Below are 25,014 nucleotides of genomic sequence, written 5' to 3' on the forward strand. Positions count from 1 at the left end.
GAGTAAAGTTAGTGTCTGGTCTCACGCTCATTACTGACCTCTGCAGACTGCTGGAGCTGATCCTGGAGCAGCATCATTAAAGACACGACATGAAGCCTTTACTCGCTGTGCATCAGGGGATAATTTATGGTTATGTGTAAGTGCAGTGTGTTTGTGAGGACAGCGTTTGTGGATGTGTGTTGCTCAAGTTGCAGGGACATAAATCTGTTTACACAGATTGCAAGGACTTGCCTTCATTATGGGGACAAAACCCAAGTCTCCATAATGTAAATGATTCAATTTTAGGCTGAAGACTTGCAGGTTAAGGTCATGTATGTGTGTAATGTCCCCCAAAATGATGGAAATATGACTCTCTGTGTGTGTGTGTGTGTGTGTGTGTGTGTGTGTGTGTGTGTGTGTGTGTGTGTGTGTAAATTATACATTACATCTTCATGTTCTTCACATTAAGCTGGCTGACGACTGGTGACTCGTCTTGACATCAGCCACATTTTTAAATATTGGACCTTCGTGCTTTTATTTTTCTGTATTTCTGCTTCCTTCTTACTGGATGCAAGAAAAGTGGAATTGCTTCTTCCCGTTTTCCTCAAATTTTGGTTGCTGCTGGAGCTGCTGGTTAGTTTCACTTCACTTTCTGAACATTTCTGTTTTATTGTGATAAGTAGTTTTCAGTGTTTTACGTCTGGATTATCTCATCTGAGCTTTACAGCTATAAAAAGTCTGGGCTAGCCAACGTTCAGAGCTTTAGCTTTCATCTAAGTGCTGCAGCTAATCTTTACAAGGACTCAACACTCTGCTCTCCAACGAGACAGACATGATTATTTAAAGTAAGTAAGTTTATGTTTATCAAGTTCATTCTTTGTTTCATTATACTGATACAAGGGAACTCCATTGACAACAGCGTCATTATCTCACCTTATTGGCTGATTTTGTTGTCCTGTTTTAACTTTTAAAGGCCGCATGTGTGACTAAATGACTTGTGGTTGCTGTAGTGAACAAGTGTTACATGGTCCAATACACAGCTGATGGTAGCTAACACGTCACAACAGTAATGCATACTGTACCGTTTCTCAGAGCACAAAGTACGCAGCCTCGTATGTCAGCTTGTAGACCGTTCAGGCCTTTTTATCTCAGGTAAAAATCTTTCATGTTTGTGTAGAGATACATATGAAAGCAGACTTTATTCTCTGGTGAGTAAAACCACAGTAGTTTTTACTATCAAATCAGAAATTTGATGCTACATTCCCTCGGACACACGAGCCTGGTTGAACTGGCAGAAGGTTGCTGAGGAATCAAAGTGACGACACGACAGGAAATAATTTACTGTTCAATACGTTAATGTTACTAAAATTAAAAATCAATGAAGTGAAAAGTGTCATGGACTTAAAAAGTAAAGGGAAAAATCATGTTTTTAATTCATCTGATCTCAAAGGTAGTAAATACATTTTTGATTAAAGCATGGTGTTGTGTTTGTGTGAAGGTGATCTCTGCAATGAACCACAGTAGGGACCAAGAGGGGGGGGGGGTCCCTCCCTCTAAAATCCCTCTGTGTGGGGAACATGACAGCCTGACCAAAGCCCAGAGGTGAGATCAGGAGTTTCAACCGTCCATGTCAGAGCTCAGCGTTCGTATCACCCCACCATCATTACTCACATTCAAAACTCTGTGTGTGGTGTCTTCAAGCCCAGAGCAGCAGCACAGACCAGACTTTCTCAGACCTGGACCTGGACCTGAACTCACCTTTGTGTCCACCAAGCATGAAGGGTCCATGGAGCCTCCTTATAATTTTAAAGGGCAACATTCTTGTCAAACACAGTGAGTCATTATATTGTCACTATGAAATGTTGGCATTTAAAAGATTCTCCCTAAAGGACAATAACAAGTAATTGGTCATTGGTTTTAATGGACAACAACCTTCTGAAATGCAGCAAGTCAACATTTTTTTTTTCTTCTAATACTTGCATTTACGGAACAATTTAAAGGCGGAAATTCTGATCTTTGGCATATTGGCACATATCCAGTAGTGCAACCACATCCTGCTGCTGTTGGCCTTTCAGCACTTTCAATCTGCAGCTGAAATGGTGGTTGTCTGCTCATAATCCATTAATCCATCCTTCCGTCCATCCATCCATTTTCTGCCATTTATCAGGGTCCAGCTCATGGCAGCAGGCTAAGTAAGGCCCATACAGTGCATCCTCTCCCCTAGCCTTGTATTTAACTCATTTACCATCAGGAGTACATTCACTGTCAACCTGTATGGAGCAATGCATCATGGTACCATAGTCCCAGACTGAAGTCAGTCCAGGATGCACCCCCACACTTTTCAGAGCTGTCAGCATCTCAAGGTAGATTTCATCTGCCTTCATCTGAAAAAAGGAAATCAAAACAGGGTCAATACCCAGTCTGAACCCCAACTACTATCTAAGTGTCTGTATTTGCTGATTTTTTGATTTTTTTTTTTTCTGATAGGATCAAGCAGCAAAGGCGAGATGGTTCTTTACCCAGCTGTGTGTCCATAAAGAGTGACCACTCTATGTTTAGACCTGAATGCTTCAGAAATAAAGAAAACTCTGCCAAGCAAAGGTAAGAATTCAAAACCAACAATCTTATTATTTCTTTAACCCTCTTGAGGTATAATTTTTTTTACTTCTTTGTTGGCTGATTTAGTTTCCGTTTTCACCACATCTAATCATCATGAAAGATTTTCCAACAAGTTTTATGTGTGTTTGTTCTTAAACGCAAATATTTTATAGCTCTCTGCTGGACTGGAGAGTCGACAATGTAAACTGCAAATCCTCAGGTCAGGATTCAGTTATTTGTTTGATGGGCATTGTTTGTTTGTTTGTTGTTTTTAACTAAGGTTACAGTATGTGATTGATTTCATTGAATTTTCCTGCCCATGCGATGAGTTAAAATGTTGCTGTAATGACCTTTCTTAATTCCAGGCTGTCTGATCACAGAGGAAGGCTGTGCTTTTCTGGCCTCAGCTCTGAGCTCCAACCCCTCCCACCTGAGAGAGCTGGACTGAGCTACAATCATCCAGGAGATTCAGGAGCGAAGCTGCTGTCTGCCGGACTGGAGGATCCACACTGGAGACTGGACACCCTCAGGTTTGGACAGACACTATGGATCCGCACCTTGGTCTTCTGGTCTACCAAAAATCTGGTCAGCAGCAGTTGAACAGCAGTCAGGACTGCTGGAAAATCATCCATTATTAAGGTTATTAAATGTTCCTTTTTCTATATATAAAAAGAAAATTGTGATCTGACTGTTTCTGCCTCCAGACTGGAAAACTGCTGTGAAAAGAGGCTGGTACCTGGAATAAAGAAGTGTAAGTGTAGATTTAGATACTAAAATTCTGTATAAATACAAATTTGATGATGGTCTTCATCTGTGTTGTGTGTTGTTCTCTCTATCAGATTTCTGTCAACTCACACTGGACGCAAACACAGCAAACCGACAACTCAGACTGTCTGACAACAACAGGAAGGTGACACAGCTACCACGCAAACCACCGTATCCTGATCACGCAGAAAGATTTAATTACTGCTGGCAGTTGCTGTGTAGAAATGATCTGACTGGTCACTGTTACTGGGAGGTGGAGTGGAAAGGACGGGTTGTTATTGCGGTGACCTACAGAGGAATACGTAGGAAAGGACGGTGATTGCAGGCTTGGATGGAACGACCAGTCCTGGAGTCTGTCCTGCTCCAGTGAATGTTACTCTGTTTGTCACAAGAACACAGTAACACAGATCTCCCTCCTCTAAGAGAGTAGCAGTGTATGTGGACTGTCCTGCTGGCACGCTGTCGTTCTACAGAGTCTCCTCTGACACACTGTTCCACCTCCACACCTTCAACACCACATTCACTGAGCCGCTTTGTCCTGCATTTGGTTTTGGATTTAAGTCCAGGTCTTCAGTGTCTTTGTGTGAACTGTAGGAAGAACTCTTTGGATAAAGACACACACAGCTGACTGGAAAGAGTGGCTGAAATTGCAGTGTTGCACACACACGCGCGCACACACACACACACACACACACACACACACACACGTGCATTAGACTTTTTTTTAATGTCAGAATAATCTATTTTTATATATTACAAGTAGTGAAATTATTTCCTGTGAGCTAAACCTGTGTAAAAATTGTACTGACTTTGTGTTCATATTTATTCTGAACTTTTTCACGTGGTTGGTTTGGGTGGTAGTAAAGACAAAGAGTGACTGTTTTGGTAGTGTTCTGTGTTCTGTTGCGTCTACCAAAAGTCAGCAGTGATTTGATTTGAGTGCTGGTTTCCTGACTCAGAAGGTTTCCAGTACAAGGCCTGGCTGGATGGTGGGCAGGTTCGCACTCATTACAGTCACTAGAATGAACCAAAAATACAAACAATAGAAAAGTAAAGCTTGTAACTTGTTTAGAACTTTGTTTCTTGCCACAAAATGACTTGAAATAAGTTTCCTGATATTCGATGCCCTCTTCATGTACTTGGACTTTGTTTTGGGAGACAGTTTCATGGACTTTGGTCTGATTCTATTTGTGATAGTGTGGATCACCAGGGCTCTAAGTACTGAGAGAACTGATTGGATAATTGAAAGCAGGTGATGAGTGAAACTGGCGGGTAACTGAACAATGACAGGAAGAAAAAACATACTGGAATGCATGAGGAAAGCTAGTACAAAATTAAACAGGAAATGTAATTAACAAGAGTCCACGCGCGTCGTCACAGCCACCCTTGATAAGCCATGTGTGTCCAGGTCATTGTTTGTGTCATCAGGGAATTTAACAATGGTGTTCTGGAACAGTTTTCAGCTGTATTGCTGATCTTCAGCTCAGATAATGGTTGATGTTTGCCTGTTCAGAAATGACTGACAGCAGCTGGTTTGAGCTCTGGGAAGGATATCGCTGCCTTTCAAAGCTGTGACAAAAAATAAAATACACTGAAGTGAAAACTGTGTCATTAAATCTGAATGATACAGTAGGATTCATGCTGTTAATGTTTGACTTCAGTGCTTTGTTCCAAAGTTCAGAGTTCCTCTCTTATCACATATCCTTCAAGAACATTTCACTTTGAAGATGAATGCAGAGAGTTGAGACTCGGAATCTCCAAACCCTAGAAAACATTCTGGTGTGAGTTCAACATTTTCTTCTTTTTCTGGTGAGTTTTCTGGTCGAAGCTGCTGTTTAATCTCACTTTCAGTCGTCGAGTTCGTACAGATTCATAAAGCTTTTTACCATCAAACGTTAACTGACAGTTTATTGCCATATTGTTGTCAGCAAGTGTCAGTTCTCATAAACAAGATGACGTAAAGCAAATTTATTTATATCACAGGCAATTTAAAGTGTACATAAAAGCATATAAACGCATGAAACAAAGGAGAAAGAACACAAATTAAATAGAATTACATATAAACTGGAAGCTGTTTCTGTACGTTTGGTTCTGACCCTGCAGACAGTGAACAAACACGTCCCAGATGATCCGAGATCTCTGGATGGTTCGTAACAGAGCGACATGTCAGAGACGTATTTTGGCCCCAAACCGTTCAGCACTTTTTAAGTCACTAATAGTATTTTGAATTCAATGAGAGCTGAGGTAATGTTTTACACTTTCTTTGTTTTAGTGAGAACTCAGGCATCAAATTTCTGAATAACCTGCAGCTGTTCTTTTACAGAGACCTGTGAAGACGGCGTCATAATAATCAAGCTTACTAAAAACCAAAGCATGAACAAGTTTCTCCAAGTTTTGTGGAGACAAAAAGTCCTTTTAAGACAAACTGAAAGCTGCAGCAACCAGACGACAAAAGTTTCAAACAACGATAATCAGAATCTTTGTGCTACATATAAAATGTCAGACTATATAAACTACATTGTGAATCAATGCTAACAACAATAAACATTAAAACTGTTTCTAGAATAAGTTTAAACTTAAAAAGCACCTCAGCAGTTTATCCTACATAGTAGCTCTGCAGTGTCATTAAAGTCCTTAAAATATAAAAACTAATCAAAACCAGATTTTTAAATCGTGTTTGAGTATTTTTGACGTCATTGACCGTAATGCGAACTAATGTGATGTGAATGTTGTTGTAATGAATAAGCACGCTGTTGTGTCTGTGTGAAGATGTGGGCTCTGCAATGAGGACAAGAAGGAGGAAGTCAACAAAAAATATTTTATGAAAATATTAAGCATTTCCAGAATTAAACTGTTATTTTTTATGTGACATTTTAAGTATATGAATACGTATATCCTGTGTTTGAAGGAGGATGCATCATCAGAGGCAAGACTTTACTGTTTCCAGCAGTGTGTCCATGCAGAGTGACCGGTCTAAGGGTCGACCTGTGGACTTCAAACATGGACAGAAATCTGCTGATCCAGGGTGAGAATTGAAATCTGGAAAAAACCATCTTTCTGTTTTGCATCAAAACATCAGGAACCCCAGGAAAAATGTACTTGCCGTGCATGAATCAGTCTTGTGTTTTAACAGGATCTCTCAGCCGAAACCAGATCCGTCTGGAACCAGCAGTGTGTCCATGCAGAGTGACCGGTCTAAGGGTCGACCTGTGGACTTCAAACATGGACAAAAATCTGCTGATCCAGGGTAAGAATTAAAAACTGAGAGTACAGGGTTTGTTTGATATTAAGTATTTCACATCATGTTCGGCAGAGTGATCAGTCTAAGGGCGACCTGTGGACTTCATACACTGCACCCAGCACTGCAGCACTGAAAAGCACTATAAAAACTTTTGTGTGATTTTAATAGAAAACGTTCAGTTGAGGGAATCATTCTTCCACCAGGCTACAAAGGCAATATGAGCAAAACCTCTGTTACTAAGATTCTGGTGTTCACAGGACTTCCATTAAGGGTTTCATGTTCTTTGAATGGGACAGTAAATGTTTATTATGTCCTGTGTTTGGAGGGTGATCGATCATCAGAGGCAAGACTTTCCTGTATCCAGCTGTGTGTCCATGCAGAGTGACCGGTCTAAGGGTCGACCTGTGGACTTCAAACATGGACAAAAATCTGCTGATCCAGGGTAAGAATTAAAAACTGAGAGTACAGGGTTTGTTTGATATTAAATATTTCACATCATGTTCGGCAGAGTGATCAGTCTAAGGGCGACCTGTGGACTTCATACACTGCACCCAGCACTGCAGCACTGAAAAGCACTATAAAAACTTTTGTGTGATTTTAATAGAAAACGTTGAGGGAATCATTCTTCCACCAGGCTACAAAGGCAATATGAGCAAAACCTCTGTTACTAAGATTCTGGTGTTCACAGGACTTCCATTAAGGGTTTCATGTTCTTTGAATGGGACAGTAAATGTTCATTATGTCCTGTGTTTGGAGGGTGATCGATCATCGGAGGCAAGACTTTCCTGTATCCAGCTGTGTGTCCATGCAGAGTGACCGGTCTAAGGGTCGACCTGTGGACTTCAAACATGGACAGAAATCTGCTGATCCAGGGTGAGAATCCAAAAAGAGTTCAGGATTTGGCTGATATTAAGTATTCCACATTATTTTTAGCAGTATTTTATAGATAAAATATTTCTGAACACAGGTCAACACAGACCAAACTACTTTGACCTATCTGTGTTTCAGGGATGAGGGACCACCTCAAAAAATATTTTGTGAAGTTAAAAGCATTTCCAGAATTAAACTCATATTTTTATGGGAGATTTTAAGTATATGAATACGTATATCCTGTTTTTGAAGGGGGATATATCATCAGAGACAAGACTTTCCTGTATCCAGCAGTGTGTCCATGCAGAGTGACCGGTCTAAGGGTCGACCTGTGGACTTCAAACATGGACAGAAATCTGCTGATCACGGGTGAGATTTGAAATCTGGAAAAAAGCATCTCTCTGACAAACAATAAAGTTTTGCATCAAAACATTTTTACAAGAGGAAACATTTAAACATCTTGGAAAAATGTACTTGACGTGCATGAATCAGTTTTGTGTTTTAACAGGATCTCTCAGCCTAGACCAGATCCATCTGGAACCAGCAGTGTGTCCATGCAGAGTGACCGGTCTAAGGGTCGACCTGTGGACTTCAAACATGGACAAAAATCTGCTGATCACGGGTGAGATTTGAAATCTGGAAAAAAAGCATCTCTCTGACAAAAAGAAAGTTTTGCATCATAACGTCAGGAAACTTTTAAACATCCAGGAAAAATGTACTTGACATGTGCATGAATCAATCTTGTGTTTTAACAGGATCTCACAGCCTAGACCAGATCTGTCTGGAACCAGCTGTGTGTCCATGCAGAGTGACCGGTCTAAAGGCCGACCTGTGGACTTCAAACATGGACAAAAATCTGCTGATCCAGGGCAAGAATTCAAAACTGAGAGCACAAGATTTGTAATTTGTACCGTGTGTGTTAAAGTTATATGTTAAAATGAATGTGCCCCCCCCCAGACTTCAGCAGCGGAGGCCAGAGGTTTCTAGAGGTCAATCTGGTCAGCAACGTCAAACAAACCTGGACTCCATATTCATGGTGTGTAAAGTTACAATCAAAGCTACTACTGCTTACTTCAACAGCCCCAAACTCCCATTCTGGTCCTAGTAGTCTCCATGCTGCAACCTGTAGATCAGCAGCCTTGTCATGTGGCTAACAGAAATCATGTGGGATTCCCCAATGGTCCATTCTCAAACCTAACGTCTACAAGCTCCAAGTAGCTCAGATTATGGGACACAACAAAATATCTTATTATGCAGATGACACACTGATTTATATGATATCACCAGGTGAATACCGTACCATTCAATCACAAGGTGAATTCAACAAATCAATGCTTGGATGTTCCAAGAGGAAACTGAGTTGTTGTCAGTTGTTGGAGCCAAAGAAGAACAATTAAAAGTCACTGCTAAGCTTCAGTCACTCATGTTAAAGATCACAAACCAAGCCAGAAATCTTGGTTTAGTCCTGAATCCAGAGCAAATGTTTAATATTCACATTAGGACAATTACAAAATCAGCCTGTTATCATCTTCAGATCAGGTAGTCAAGGAAAGGTCTGCTTACCACAGTCCAAACTCAACATAGAGAAGCAGTATTAATTTTTTGTGTTCCACATATCTAGAACAAACTCTCAGAAAACAGCTCTATACAAATAAGCTTGCCTTGTCTTGCCTGTCAGACAAATATATTATATTGAATATTGAATTTTACTCATTTAAATGTGAATGTAACTCTGTTCCAGCTGCTTGAGGAGAACATTGTCAGTTTTGTGAAGAATGAGCTGAAGAAGTTCCAGAGAGTGCTCAGTCCAGATTACCCAGAATGCCCTGAGAATCAGAGTGAAGATGAGGAAGTTGTGGATGGCAAGGAAGAAGAGCAGAGGAGGAGCAGCAGAGAGTCATTTCTGAAGATCACGCTACACTTTCTGAGGAAAATGAAGCAGGAGGAGCTGGCTGACTGTCTGCAGAGCAGTAAGATGATCAGAACGGCTGTAACATGATTTGGACCTTGACCACAAATATACAGACATTTTTTGAAACAAACTTCAAAACAATAGTAGCTACTTTCTTATTTATTCATAGTCATTTAACACCTTTCTGGCATGCAGCCCAGCAGTACTTACCGACTGTGAACTACCAGTAGTCCACCATTACTGTTGCTGCTCATCACACAGGGTGATAGGTATAAAATCTTTAAATGTACCCGTCAACGTACATCCACCAAAAGTGCTTGTTTTTGCCACTCTCTCAGATTGAAGTGTCTGACAACATTATGGAAAGGATATGTAAGGAGACAGACCTTTTTGTTTAAGGCTAATGTAATTTTCCTGTGCTGGAACTCTGCATGTTTACCAGCATCAACAAATTTTCATTTGTCTTTTGTTCATTCAGGAAGTGGTGCTGCAGCTCTCTTATTCCAGCATAAACTAAAATCTAACCTGAGAGAGAAGTTCCAGTGTGTGTTTGAAGGAATCGCTAAAGCAGGAAATCCAACCCTTCTGAATCAGATCTACACCGAGCTCTACATCACAGAAGGAGGGACTGGAGAGGTCAATGAAGAACATGAGGTCAGACAGATTGAAACAGCATCCAGGAAAACAGACAGACCAGAAACAGCAATCCAATTTGAAGACATCTTTAAACCCTCACCTGGAAGAGATGAACCAATCAGAACAGTGATGACAAAGGGAGTGGCTGGCATTGGGAAAACAGTCCTGACACAGAAGTTCACTCTGGACTGGGCTGAAGGCAAAGCAAACCAGGATATACAACTAACATTTCCATTCAATTTCAGAGAGCTGAATGTGCTGAAAGAGAAAAAGTACAGCTTAGTGGGACTTATTCATGACTTCTTCATTGAAACCAAAGAAGCAGGAATCAGCAGGTTTGAAGAGTTCCAGGTTGTGTTCATCTTTGATGGTCTGGATGAGTGTCGACTCCCTCTGGACTTCCACAACAATGAGATCCTGACTGACGTTAGAAAGTCCACCTCAGTGGATGTGCTGCTGACAAACCTCATCAGGAGGAAACTGCTTCCCTCTGCTCGTATCTGGATAACCACACGACCAGCGGCAGCCAATCAGATCCCTGCTGAGTATGTTGACATGGTGACAGAGGTCAGAGGGTTCACTGACCCACAGAAGGAGGAGTACTTCAGGAAGAGATTCAGAAATGAGGAGCAGGCCCGCAAAATCATCTCCCACATCAAAACATCACGAAGCCTCCACATCATGTGCCACATCCCAGTCTTCTGCTGGATCACTGCTACAGTTCTGGAGGATGTGTTGAAAACCAGAAAGGGAGGAGAGTTGCCCAAGACCCTGACTGAGATGTACATCCACTTCCTGGTGGTTCAGTTAAAACTGAAGATTGCCAAGTATGATGGAGGAGCTGAGACAGCTCAACACTGGAATCCAGAGAGCAAGAAGATGATTGGGTCTCTGGGAAAACTGGCTTTTGAGCAGCTGCAGAAAGGCAACCTGATCTTCTATGAATCAGATCTGAAAGAGTGTGGCAGTGGTATCGAAGAAGCCTCAGTGTATTCAGGAGTGTTCACACAGATCTTCAAAGAGGAGAGAGGACTGTACCGGGACAAGGTGTTCTGCTTCGTCCATCTGAGTGTTCAGGAGTTTCTGGCTGCTCTTCATGTCCATCTGACATTCATCGACTCTGGTATCAATCACCTGTCAGCAGAACAATCAACATCCAAGAAGCCTAAAATCTTCAGAGGCAAACCTAAGTTAACACAGGTCCACCAGAGTGCTGTGGACAAGGCCTTAGAGAGTCCAAATGGACACCTTGATTTGTTCCTCCGCTTCCTCCTGGGTCTCTCACTGGAGACCAATCAGAAACACGTACAAGGCCTCCTGACACAAGCAGGAAGTAGTTTACAGACCAGCCACAAAACAGTTGATTACGTCAAAGAGAAGATCAGTGAGAATGTGTCTCCTGAGAAAAGCATCAATCTGTTCCACTGTCTAAATGAGCTGAATGATCATAGTCTTGTGGAGCAGATCCAACAGTTCCTGAGTTCAGGAAGTCTCTCCAAAGACAAACTGTCTCCTGCTCAGTGGTCAGCTCTGGTCTTCATCTTATTATCGTCAGAAAAAGATCTGGACGTGTTTGACCTGAAGAAATACTCTGCTTCAGAGGAGGCTCTTCTGAGGCTGCTGCCAGTGCTCAAAGCCTCCAACAAAGTTCTGTAGGTGGATCAATCACTGAATATTTAAATAGAAATATCAGAATTTTTTTTTAAGAAACACACAAACGTTTAACTTCTATTCATTTCTAATTTTCCTGTAGGCTGAGCGGTTGTAATCTATCTAGGGCAAGCTGTGAAGCCTTGTCATCAGTTCTGAGCTCTCAGTCCTCTGGTCTCAGAGAGCTGGATCTAAGAAACAACGAACTGTGTGATTCAGGGTTGAATCTGCTGTCTGCTGGACTGGAGAGTCCATACTGTACACTGGAAACTCTCAGGTGAGGTATCAGTATATCAAGTATAACATTGGTTATCACAGTCAATTTTCACAATGTTCAATTTAATTGAAAATGAAATTTTTAAATCACATACAAAAACAGTGTATAACTGCACAACTTTTTTAAGGTGGTAGTAATGGAAATCCTCTTGAGGATTACTTACCTTTGCCTAAAAAAGCCTTCCATATACGTACGAGTCCCATTAAATATTAAAAATGCATGACTTCAGATATTGTCATCTCTTTAAAGGTTGGATGTGTGTAACTTTTCATGGAGAAGCTGTGAAGCCCTGTCCTCAGTTCTCAGCTGTCAGTCCTCTAGTCTGAGAGAACTGGATCTGAGTAACAACAACCTCCAGGATTCAGGAGTGAAGCTGCTTTCTGCTGGACTGGAGAGTCCACACTTCAAACTGGAAACTCTCAGGTAAAAATCCCAAGTTTGTTAAAGAGAGAAGCATTTAAATGCTCTTCATTTTGGTTGATGTCATTGAATTTTCGTGCCAACATGATGAGTTAAATGTTGCTGTAATGACCTTTCCTTAATTCCAGGCTGTCAGGCTGTCTGATCACGGAGGAAGGCTGTACTTTTCTGGCCTCAGCTCTGAGTTCCAACCCCTCCCACCTGAGAGAGCTGGACCTGAGCTACAATCATCCAGGAGAGTCAGGAGTGACGCTGCTGTCTGCTGGACTGGAGGCTCCACACTGGAGACTGGACACTCTCAGGTATGGACAGGCAAAAAGAGCGATCACGAACTGGATTTGTGGTTGTAGTTGTTGCAGTTGGTCTGATTGTGTTTCTTGCTCCAGGGTGGACCATTGTGGAGAGCAGTGGTTAAAACCTGGATTGAGGAAGTGTAAGTGTGGATTCAGTTTAATTTATGACATTAAACATCACACAATCAATTTCTGTTTAAGGCCCTTGTTGGTGGTATTTCAAGTCTTAATTGAGTCTAGTTCTAAATCTTTACACCAATCTTTAAAATTCTTTATTATGCATTTTAAACCTTTGTTTAACTTATCAAATATGTTAATAGATAAAAAGTTAGATCATGAACTGGTGCCAATGTGTCTCGTTCTCTCTGTCAGATGCCTGTGAACCCAGACTGGACCCAAACACCGCACACAGGAAGCTCAAACTGTCTGACAACAACAGGAGGGTGACGCTGGTGGGGGACAAAGAGCAACCTTATCCTAATCACGCTGACAGATTTGACCGCTGCTATCAGCTGCTGTGTGGAAATGGCATGACCGACCGCCATTACTGGGAGGTGGAGTGGAAAGGACAGGTTTATATATCAGTGGCTTACAAAGGAATCTGCAGGAGAAGAGACAGTGATGACAGCATGTTTGGAAGAAACGATCAGTCCTGGAGTCTGAACTGTTCTGATGGTAGATACTCCGTCTGGCACAATAACAGAAAAACAGACCTTCGTGTCTCCTCTGTCTCTCATAGAGTAGCAGTGTATGTGGACTATCCTGCTGGCACTCTGTCCTTCTACAGCGTCTCCTCTGACACACTGACTCACCTCCACACCTTCAGCACCACGTTCACTGAGCCTCTTTATGCTGGCTTTGGATTTGGGTTTGGGGTGGAGTTATTGATGTTCTCAGTGGAGTCCTATGTGTCCCTGTGTTCAGTGTAGGAGGGAAAGTCTCCTCATGCAGAGAAACAACCTTGTCTTTTAGAAAGGAATGTAATGTAATGCAATAAGAATTACAGTTTTTGAGCAGCATAATAAGAAAATATCTGATCTTGCACTAAAATATCCACTCACAGCGACCATAGCATTATCAAACTGCTTTATAGTTAGAATTTATGTGTTTTACTGTTAACCTTAAAAGAACCCCTCCCAAAGTCATTTTATTGCCTAAGGCTAATCACATGCGGCACTCAGGATCCAAACCTCATTCTCCAGTGTCAAAGTTGAGCAATTTATGCACACATTTACACAAAAATGATAGGACATAGAGTTAGAGACAGGTATCAATGACTAGTAAATGGAAATATCAGTTTTTTGTTTGTACACATTACTGAAATCATCAGAAAACATTGACAGCTCTTCTTTTTAGTCCACGTCTATTGTTAGGTGTTGCATTAAAGCCTTATCAGGTTATTAAAGAGAGGTAGCAGATGTCTTTAAAATTAACATCAATTGTGTTACTGTTTCAACATTTTAATTATCAGTAGACTGGTAATTATCTTCTGATGCATGAAATGATCTTCTGATAGCTAAAGTTTTGTATAGCTCCATTTGAATTTGCAGAACCAACTTGCGGGTTTTCCCATTCATTTCAATGCAGTCAGTTTTGTTTGAGCAGCATCTGATGGACATTAGAGGAACTACAGCTGAACATACTTCATCAACAGTCAGTCGTAGTGGCTGCTAATTGGTCAGGACAGAGGACACAACATCATGTAAATAGGAGACAAATTATGATGAGTCATTGCTCAGATTACACATTCTATGTCATAATCACATGTCAGAAAGGATAAAAACATTATTTTATGTCTTGTGATTTCTTTCTTTTTGAATTGTCAGCTAAGCTCTCAATGTCACTGTGTTTCAGTTAGAGGTGGTCAGAAACACATTCAATGAAACACTTTGTAACCATTCTGAATTAATAAAATGACTTAAAAAGGCAACTTGCAGGTGAAAGTTTTTGCTGAACTTATACTAAATCTTGGAAATGACCATTTGAAAAGTAAATGCACAAGACATAAAAGGCACAAATTCACAGGAAAATTGAACATTTTGAGCAAAGCTCCTAAGAATGCTTTTTTTTTCTTTCTTCTTTTTCTTAAAGTGTCATATTACATCAAATAAAGGACTCTGCCTCAGCTCAGTGTTCAGTAGTAGGTGGTATTCTTTTTCAGTAGTTTTACATTACATTTCACCATTTTACATAATGGCGAATTTACATATACATATTACGATGAATAAAGTGACAGTATAGTGGTTCATATTTCATTAAGCAAGATACGTGAGAAGATAAATAAATTGTCCCTCCCTAATTTTACAAGGAAAATAATAACAAAGGATATAAACAATTTTACAGACTGGATTTTCACAATTTAAACTGTTACCTTATTTTTCATATTTCATACAAACCTCCTACTTAATAACATTATTAACAATTACTTTGTAAAAACACATTGAACCGCAGAAATTATCCCGACTGTTGGTTCCAAGTATTACCAAACTCTGTACAGGCACATTTACACGTACCTGCGTGCCCGGCACGGAAACATGGAGCAGTCGAACTTCTGTGATGGCCAAACAGCAACGGCGGCATCAGGCTGGTGTTAGCTTGCTAACTAAAGCGCTTTTTCTAACCAGTAAAATACACAAAAATTTTGTGCTCAACTAAACTAAAACACGGCGAACTTAGTCTAATACAATCCAAATTCAACCAGATAGAGCAAGCCTAACATTTATTCACAGATGTAAACTTTGTTTTGTCCACAGAGACTCACAGACACGTTACCTCACAGCTAACAATCCGATGCTTTAAGAATTTACCCATAATCCCTCGCTGCTGCTACCACTGCAACTACTCTACGCTGGTACCACATTGAAACAGCAGGTGGCGCCATTTGTGCTATTTAGTGGAGTCAAACTTCCTGAAATGGTTTCCCCTTTTGTTTTATTTAATTACAGAACAGTTTCATTCTCTTAATTTCTCAGACAGCAGAACTGAAAACGCTGCGTAGCACAATACGAATACGACAAGCGATCACGTTCTCGGGATATTAATAAATTTTGGAGGATGCGGGCATCGATCCCGCTACCTCTCGCATGCTAAGCGAGCGCTCTACCATTTGAGCTAATCCCCCGCGACAGACGTATCTGCGTTTCCATTACCGGTTTCTTCGCTCTGTGTTTTGTGTAGCATGGCTCTTCAGTTGATTTAATTTTATACTGTTCTTCATCCCCTTCACATCGCGTCTGGAGCCCAAGAGACTGTGCACTGTTGTCCAATCACGTCTTCTCTTGTCCAAGACGGTATAGCATAGCAGAGGACTTTCGACGACTACATACCATTGACACAACACCAAAAAGCTTAAAACTGAAATATTTAGCCATTCGCTGTCTGTCCCTGGCTTAATCAATGTTCTTCAAGCTGTACCAACAGTAGTGAAAAATAAATGTTCTCCCCGTCGGGGAATCGAACCCCGGTCTTCCGCGTGACAGGCGGAGATACTGTCCACTATACTAACGAGGAAGGACGCTTACGATGTGATGGTTTCTGTTCTTGGCTATACACTCAAAGATAAACACTAAACATTTACCTCAGACTAAATACAAAACAAAATAAAAATTCTTCATGACCACTGGCCGCTGAGACATAAAGTTACAGCAACTTCTTCACACAAATAATACCACAAAACACAGATGGCCTTTTTGTACTGCAGCTTTAATCAGCAGGATGCTTTCCAGTATCAAGCAAATTTACATTTTTCAAAACCAATTGAAGCCTGAAAACACTACATCTCAAGGGTTTCATGCAAACCCGAGCCAAGCGGTTAGTTAACTTTCTATCATTTCTTGCTTTGCAAAGGAAAAACATAAAGCTCAAATCACATCTTCAGCAAGAAGAGACTCAGCCACGAACATAGCCGTTGACACACTGCCGAGGCTGATAGTAAACCACTCGTCGTACGGGTCTTGGCCGCCATCTGTATGCATACCTGGTTAGAGAAGACGGGAAAATTTTGAGCTGATACTCGAATAATCAGCAGAGGTCAATCAGCAGAATGTGAACCCGTGAATATAATAAAAATATTAGAAATTTTGCAACAATTTCTCGGGCAAAAACATCAGAAATTCACTGATTCCAGCTTCAGAACTGTGTGGACTACTAACCTGGTACACAACATGTAAGCTTTCATTCACTCAAAGCAACTTAATTCTGAATGAAAATTAGCTGTATATTAATAAATAAAAAGAAATAATTTGTAAGAGGAATCGACTGGCGACAGGTTCAGGGTGTACCCCGCCTCTCGCCCATTGACAGCTGGGATAGGCTCCAGCCCCCGAAAAGGGATAGTCGGTATAGAAGATGAATGAATGAATGAATTTGTAAGAGGCAGGGTTCATCATCAGTGATATCAACAATAATTCAATAATCAAAAGTGCTTACCGTGAAACCCCCCTGTGTGCTAAACAGACAAAAAGACAAAAATCAAGTAAGAATATATTCTTCTCATCATATTTGAAAATCTTTGACATGAGTGCATTAATGGTGGTCTCCCTAGGGTTAATGCTTTCTAACAAACACAGCTGAGAGGCCAGGATTACATGAAAGTTTTACTTAAACGGAACATGGAGACGTTAAATTTAGCTAACAGTCAGGATGAAAGCTTAGTTTGAAGCGGTTGGTGTGAACAGGAGGTCTGTCTCTTGAGGTGAGCACAGAATTCATGGACCCCTGTGACCTACCTCTCCATACCCGCCTGACACCTCTAAATGCACGAACGGCCCCTCTGAACAAGCTACCGATGAAACCCTCCCCGGGCTCGGCCATGAGGACGACCATGGACAACACCAGAAAGATCATAACAAACTTCATCTGAAAAAGAAAAGCACGTTCAGCGTCCATCGCTCTCCTCATCCCCACATTAATTCATCAAACAACAAAGCGTCACGTATCCACCAAAGCTGCTCACATCTGAACTGCCACCATCAACTTTCATTTGTGCCTCACTTTTGTACATTTGAATGTATTTTTCTCTTTTGTTTTATTTTTCTCTGCATCTGTACCCAATTTTCTATGATATCTGTAAACCGTCAATTCACACCACATATCTTAACTGCATTTACTAGAGTAAAATAAGGAAGTATGAGCTTTTTACCTTCCCACAGTTTGATAGTCAGTCAAAAGGCTGCTGTCAAGGAGAGTAAAGTCAGAAGTTGTGGGATCTGCAGCTGAGGTGAATTTTTGTAGCTAACAGTTGTGAAACACCTGGTCTGAATGGGTGGAGCTGAGGTCAGCGTCTAATCTCACAAATGGATCTCTTATGTTGTAATACATTTCAGTCATTCATCCAATATCCCAACTGTAAGAGGAAGATTGTATATTCTTTTTCACCTTTCCCACCTGTTGTCTAAAAAAGTGTCTCAATGTATATCAGAATAAAATCTGTTATAACATTTGAAAAGCTACACAGACATCTGTCAGAGCAGTCTGTTGGCCTGTGGGAGGTGTGCAGACGGCCATTTTATCAGATATCAAGTCACAGTGATTGTGTAAGAACATTTATCAGCAATAAGCACACTGATGCTGGAGAAAATTTTGACACGCAAGTCAAAGTAAGCTCAAGATTCGCACATTTGCTCAGCCACAAATTCAGCATGTTCATTCTGGTTCATTCATGGTGGTTCATCCCAGAGTTTCATTTGGTGCAGACTTCAGCAAATCAAGCTGCTCTTACTGTAAACGCAGAATGGTTTCAAAGAAGCTGAACATACGGATCATTCAAGATCGCTATGAAGTATCATAAATCGTATGAAATATTCAGTGAGGCCAAATAAAACATTTGGATGTGTTTCAAAACTGTGATGTCTCACTGTTTATGAGCGTTAAATGAGTCGACCGAATGAATCATGAATATATCCAAACACAGTGAGCACCTGCTAAGATAACTTCAGCGCATCATGACGGTGTGCAGTCACAAATCTTAAAAAAAGAAAGCATTTCAGCCTTCTGTTAAGTCACATATTAGATATTTCCATGGCCTGTAACAAAGATCGAGGCTGCATCGAGAAAACCAACGCACAGAATCAATTCTCCTTTACGTTCATGTCTCACTGCAGCATTTCAGTGCTTTCAGATACTGACGGTCATCTGATTCTTTTTCATCTTTGCAAAATAAGGTTTTATTAACCAGGATGCCAACAATTTTAAGAAAGTAGAAGAATTTTAAGAAAGAATATAATGTAATTAGAAGTTGAAAACAATGATTAGCTACAGTCCCATATAAGGCTAAAAGAGTCACAGAGAGCCAGGAAAGGGCCCCCACAGCTCATCTGTACCCCGGAGCCCCAAATCAGGGGACTTCAGCCACGACTGGTGGGGAGTTTTCTAAAGTTAGCCGAGTCGGCAAACAGTGTAAAATAACATCATCAGCATAATGTTGGGCATTACAAGGATTTACAGATGAATTACTATGAATGTTTTTATTATTAATGGCAGCAGTAAAAAGAAGTGGTTCCTGATTGGTCCTGGTGTACAGCTTTGTGGAACACCTCAAACTCTTTTCCACGTGATGTCATAGTAGTAAGTAAATAGGTTTTTTATTCATTTCCCACTGAGTCTATTTTGTCTTACACTCAACATTAACTTCATCTTTTTTGACTCATACTATTGTTACACAGCGTCTCAGCATTCATTATTTAGTGACACTCGCTTGTGGTGTCAGTTGAGTTCATGTCAAAGAAGACACACAAACATAGTTTTTTTTACACAGAAGCTTCATTTTTTTTCACATCTCAGATTATTTCCAGTCACTGAGAACTCTTTGTTGAAAGTAAAACATTTCTCATCCTAATAAAACTCGTAAAAAAGAGAGTTACAACACAAATTTATTGCTAACAACTGACATTCTACCAAATTAATTCAAAGTTCCTCAATCAATTAAGTCAGCACATACATATTTTTTAAAGAGTGGTTGGCCCAGTTGATAGATTATTTCCTTTCTTATGTTGATGAGCAAGAAGCATCACTTTTGATCCAAACACAGCTTCAGAGTGGCCGGTTCAGCCTAGTGAAAACCAGGCCGCCCAGGGTTGTATTCGAATGAGCGCTTGTCCAGAGCCACCACCTCGTCCTCCATCCCGCGTCTCCTGGTGACGAGCCTGGTGCAGCGAGAGAAGACGAGAAGACGTCACACACGACAAATTTAGATATGAAAATACATCTCCTTCACTGTGACAATTCAATAGGTTTTGTTTCAATATTTACGGCAACACTTGTAGTTTAGTGGTTGTGAAAATAATAATAAATAGTAGAAGCTCAGGTCCTTACCTGTGGATCAGCCTGCCGACTACATAAAAACAGACAAGGGAAGAAAACAATGGCATTAAGTCTGAACTCTGTTACATAGTACAAAAATACATTCAGTATAAACTCATTGTATCGTAGAGGATTATGTCGACATTGTATATAATCTTTAATTATGTATTATGTTACATTTGTTCGAGATCAACAATTGGCAACGATTTCACAAGTCATGCTGTCATAATAGTCCAGGTGTAATTAACAGCATGAATCATGTCAGAATATTTGCCACTAAAAGTCAGCTGATGGCAGGACTGTACCGTGCAAGGCTCCATTGAGAAGAAATCCAAAAATACACTCTCCAGGCTGAGCCATGAGGATGACCATGAACAGCACGAGAAACACCACAGCGCACTTCATCCTGCAGAGAAAGTAAGAAATAAATGAAGTTTACGGGAAAAAAGCAGAGCATTTCTATGATGGAGGCAATAAACTCAAGATATATGATAACCACACATTTTCCATATACTTTACATGTAGGTTAAAGTATTTAGCTCGTACCTTTGCACTGATTCAGAGTCAAAGATGAAAGGCTATTCTGTGTGGTATCGATGTATTGGTGATGTGATTGACAGCTGCGCCTCATTTATATACAGTATGCTGGGCTGCGTAGACAGTGATTGTGTAATATTAGTTTCTATTAGAGGAAGAGCAAACATAGACTCTCGTAGCAGTTGGGAGGGTCCGACCTAATCTTAAACATAAAGCATAAGTCAGCTCACACAGCTCGTCCCATCGCTTCCATACATTCACGTTTCAGATTCAAAGTGGGTGAAGGACTGGATTACGCTGTCCAGGTCCAGCCATGAGGACGACCACAGTGCACTTCATCCTGCAAAAGAAAAACATGCAACTGTCAAATTTAACTAGTTGTTTTTTTTAACTTTATTAATCATGTATTGGAGTTCATTTCTCTTGTTCACGAGTAAATCTGGATGAAATTTGCGTACAGGTCTTACACAAGACAAAAGGCTAGACTGACGCTCATTTCTGTATATATTCAGCACTGAATTGTGTGATATTAAGCCGTATTGAATAACGTAACACAAGTTCTCATCGTGTTTGGGCATGTCGGGTTATTGATCTAATCTCAACCACCAAACCAAAGAGACGGTAGGTAAGATGAAGGTCAGATGGCAGCTTGTAAAGTGTTCGGACCTCCTGCTTTTTCTGTTTTCTGTTTCATTGTGATTTAAATGGGTTTTTTTGCTCCACTGGTCAGAGAAAACAAGCAGCACAGAGACACGCTCATAATATGACTCATAATATTTAATTCAAGAGAAAATTAATTGTTCTCTTTCAAGTCAGCAACTGACAGTGTTCCTCAGATCGGATCCTTTTTGTGACGTCTTCTTTTTGGCAAACAGGTCGCTGTGAATCCAAGATATCAACACATTCATTAATGCCAGCATGCTAACAGCTTTCAGTCACTTTGAGGTCAACTGAGCATTCTTCTACAGTGGTATGAAAAAGTATCTGAACCTTTTGGAATTTCTCACATTTCTGCATAAAATCACCATCAAATGTGATCTGATCTTTGTCAAAATCACACAGATGAAAAAACAGTGTCTGCTTTAACTAAAACCACCCAAACATTTATAGGTTTTCATATTTTAATGAGGATAGCATGCAAACAATGACAGAAGGGGGAGGAATAAGTAACTGAACCATCACATTTAATATTTTGTGGCACCCCCTTTGGCAGCAATAACTTCAACCAGACGCTTCCTGTAGCTGCAGATCAGTCTGGCACATCGATCAGGACTAATCTTGGCCCATTCTTCTTTACAAAACTGCTGTAGTTCAGTCAGATTCCTGGGATGTCTGGCATGAATCGCTGTCTTGAGGTCATGCCACAGCATCTCAATGGGGTTCAAGTCTGGACTTTGACTTGGCCACTCCAGAACGTGTATTTTGTTCTTCTGAAACAATTCTGAAGTTGATTTACTTCTGTGTTTTGGATCATTGTCTTGTTGCAGCATCCATCCTCTTTTTAGCTTCAACTGTCTGACAGACGGCCTCAGGTTTTCCTGCAAAACATCCTGATAAACTTTTGAATTCATTTTTCCATTAATGATTGCAAGTTGTCCAGGCCCTGAGGCAGCAAAACAGCCCCAAACCATGATGCACCCTCCACCATGCTTCACGGTGGGGATGAGGTGTTGATGTTGGTGAGCTGTTCCATTTTTCCTCCACACATGACGTTGTGTGTTCCTCCCAAACAATTCAACTTTGGTTTCATCAGTCCACAAAATATTTTGCCAAAACTTCTGTGGAGTGTCCAAGTGCCTTTTTGCGAACATCAAACGAGCAACAATGTTTTTTTTAGACAGCAGTGGCTTCCTCCGTGGAGTCCTCCCATGAACACCATTCTTGGCCATTGTTTTACATATAGTTGATGTGTGCACAGAGATATTGGACTGTGCCAGTGATTTCTGTAAGTCTTTAGCAGACACTCTAGGGTTCTTTTTTTACCTCTCTGAGTATTCTGCGCTGAACTCTTGGCGTCATCTTTGGTGGATGGCCACTCCTTGGGAGAGAAGCAACAGTGCCAAACTCTCTCCATTTGTAGACAACTTCTCTGACTTTCAATTGATGAACATCCAGACTTTTAGAGATGGTTTTGTATCCTTTCCCAGCTTTATACAAATCAACAATTCTTGATCGCAGGTCTTCAGACAGCTCTTTTGAGCGAACCATTGTGCACATCAGACAATGCTTCTCATCAAGACAATTCTTACCAGGTGTGTGTTTTATAGTGGGCAGGGCGGCTTTAAGCCACTCATCAGTGATTGGGCGCACACCTGACTTAAATTGTTTGGTAAAAATTGGTTTCAATTGCTCTTTAAGTCTCCTTAGGCAGAGGGTTCAGTTACTTATTCCTCCCCCTTCTGTCATTGTTTGCATGCTATCCTCATTAAAATATGAAAACCTATAAATGTTTGGGTGGTTTTAGTTAAAGCAGACACTGTTTTTTCATCTGTGTGATTTTGACAAAGATCAGATCACATTTGATGGTGATTTTATGCAGAAATGTGAGAAATTCCAAAAGGTTCAGATACTTTTTCATACCACTGTAACTGAAAGGCCTCGTCTTGTTTGTCAAAATACACAGAAATGCAATGCAGAACTTGTAAATACTTCCCATTTTTTAGCCTGTCTATGTGTCTCTTGGTCTGATTCTTCTCATGTTCATTTCTGTCTTGTCATCTTCATCATCACAAACAGCATTCAGGGGTATTAGGTGTCATTTTTACTTTACTCCCTGCACCGCCATCACAAGCAGCAGAATACTTGACTCATGACTTTACGATACAGTAAAGGAAGTAATGGCTCTCTTCATCCTCTCAGACGTCACCTGGGACCATGCAGGCCTGAGGCAGCTCCTCGAATACTTTCTTTCTTTTCTTTCTTTCTTGTGAGGCTTTGTTTGTGTGTGCATGCACATGTGTGAGCATGCTGGCCATGCAAACATCTGTGTTTGTGTGGTTTGTTTGGTCTGAATGAAGCAATGACAATGACAGTGATGATGCAAAGTCATTTTTTATCAGTCCGAGCAGATTGATTATTATCTTATCACTTCCCCATTATGATCCGATCACTTCCTCTTTGCTTGTGACTTTGAAGAACTAAGAGTGAGAAAGTACCAAAACAGAGAAAAAGAATAGGGAAATTGTTCTTTTTGCTCTTTTTTTCATAAAACAAATGCCATTTAGAACATTCTTTAAACACAAAAACAAGCACTGTACTCTTGCACATAGGTTTGAACATGAAAGCCACTCTATGATGGACACTAAGGGGCAGGAATGGGGGATTAGCTCAAATGGTAGAGCGCTCGCTTAGCATGCGAGAGGTAGCGGGATCGATGCCCGCATCCTCCAAAATATTCCTTCTTAACCTCTATGACAACAGGCTCCATGTAATCTCACACAACACACCTCTGGACATCCTTTCCTAAACTTCACCAAAGACGTTTGGTGCCTAAACCGAATCGTTTTGAGGATGTATCATGTCGTAGGTGAGTCCTTCAGCTACTGTGGGTCCACAATGGACCCGGATGCTATAACAAGGCAAAAAAATATCACTACTTGCTACGTGCTGCTACTTTCTATGACGGTAGATTTCCTGAGGGTTATTTGCACTTTTTGATGAGACCTAAGACACAGAGAGAGGGAAAAATATCTATATTTATCTTGTCATGACCGCTCTTTTCACACTGTGTCGTGTTATTTTAATGTAATCACGGTCCTTGGACATCTAACTTGAGCACTGTGCAGTTGGTATGGCGTGAGTGTACAGAAAAAATGCTACATGGAGGACAAAGTTGGTCAAAGGTCAAACAACTGTTGTCCAAAGCTGTCTCCACTGAAAACGCAGCAGCGCCCTCTGCTGTGTGTAAAGAGAAGTGGAAATTTGTACAAGTTGATGTCCTAGTTGTCCCTGTCAGCAGTTCACATGTCCGTTTACAGTGTCTTTACTAAAACTACCTCCTTGGAGGCAGATTTGAACCAGCGTCCTCCTCAGCACCTCCATCATCTCTCTCAGAGATGCAGCTTCACAGTCCTGGTTCCTTCTGTTGAGGCCTTTCAGGAAGTGCAGCTGGAAATTCAGGCTGGTGGCCTTCGTTCCTTAAGATAGAGCCAATGTGAGCAGTAAATGTGGGTTAATTTGTTGTGATAGATCATTTGATTTCATTGTGTCACTATTTCCAGGAGAATAATAATAATCATCATCATCAACACAATAACAATAATAACAGGAAGATGTAGCACAGCCAAGTATCTAGCCTGCTTACCGACAGTAACGTTATTCAATGCGCATATAACGTCCAAAAGGCAAAAACCGTGTAAAACTCCAAGTCTATGGAGGCCATTTTAAGAACAACTTCAACATGTAATGCTAACTCTACGTAACTGCTAGCTAGCTAGCTTTGCCGGCAGCATCTCACCTCGTTATCTCAGAAGCAGCAGAAGTTCAGCTGCTGCTCCGACAAAGACTGAAAAGCTCGACGTCGACCGGTTACCGGGCT

The 25,014-nt window shown here is 40.8% G+C and overlaps 2 protein-coding genes and 3 non-coding genes across 6 annotated transcripts; 2 read left to right on the forward strand and 3 right to left on the reverse strand.

Moving 5' to 3' along the window:
- Positions 1–8,248: 8,248 nt before the first annotated feature.
- LOC143336155 (NLR family CARD domain-containing protein 3-like) lies at positions 8,249–13,646 on the forward strand. Of its 2 annotated transcripts, XM_076756100.1 has the most exons (8): positions 8,249–8,312; positions 8,401–8,489; positions 9,195–9,423; positions 9,859–11,653; positions 12,178–12,351; positions 12,477–12,650; positions 12,735–12,781; positions 13,014–13,646. In XM_076756100.1, the coding sequence occupies exons 1-8, from the start codon at positions 8,255–8,257 to the stop codon at positions 13,568–13,570; spliced, it is 3,123 nt and encodes a 1,040-aa protein (XP_076612215.1). In that variant the 5' UTR covers positions 8,249–8,254; the 3' UTR covers positions 13,571–13,646. The 2 variants fall into 2 exon arrangements, with proteins under 2 accessions (XP_076612215.1, XP_076612214.1); XM_076756099.1 differs by lacking the exons at positions 8,249–8,312; positions 8,401–8,489 and adding an exon at positions 11,755–11,928 and having other exon boundaries at positions 9,372–9,423.
- A 2,043-nt stretch (positions 13,647–15,689) lies between these two features.
- Positions 15,690–15,762, reverse strand: trnaa-agc (transfer RNA alanine (anticodon AGC)). The gene has a single exon. It is a non-coding gene; the product is annotated as a tRNA-Ala (tRNA).
- A 317-nt stretch (positions 15,763–16,079) lies between these two features.
- On the reverse strand, positions 16,080–16,151 carry trnad-guc (transfer RNA aspartic acid (anticodon GUC)). The gene has a single exon. It is a non-coding gene; the product is annotated as a tRNA-Asp (tRNA).
- A 179-nt stretch (positions 16,152–16,330) lies between these two features.
- Positions 16,331–20,563, reverse strand: LOC143336641 (uncharacterized). Its single transcript, XM_076756906.1, has 8 exons — positions 20,487–20,563; positions 20,246–20,346; positions 19,953–19,971; positions 19,701–19,783; positions 17,690–17,706; positions 17,369–17,498; positions 17,070–17,088; positions 16,331–16,617 (listed from the first exon to the last, which is right to left on the reverse strand). Exons 2-8 carry the CDS (start codon positions 20,343–20,345, stop codon positions 16,530–16,532), a joined length of 456 nt encoding a protein of 151 aa, XP_076613021.1. The 5' UTR covers position 20,346; positions 20,487–20,563; the 3' UTR covers positions 16,331–16,529.
- Positions 20,564–23,793: 3,230 nt separating this feature from the next.
- On the forward strand, positions 23,794–23,866 carry trnaa-agc (transfer RNA alanine (anticodon AGC)). Its single transcript has one exon. It is a non-coding gene; the product is annotated as a tRNA-Ala (tRNA).
- The last annotated feature ends 1,148 nt before the right edge of the window (positions 23,867–25,014 follow it).

Source organism: Chaetodon auriga, chromosome 18 (genome assembly GCF_051107435.1).
Source record: "Chaetodon auriga isolate fChaAug3 chromosome 18, fChaAug3.hap1, whole genome shotgun sequence".
Lineage (NCBI taxonomy): Eukaryota > Metazoa > Chordata > Actinopteri > Chaetodontiformes > Chaetodontidae > Chaetodon > Chaetodon auriga.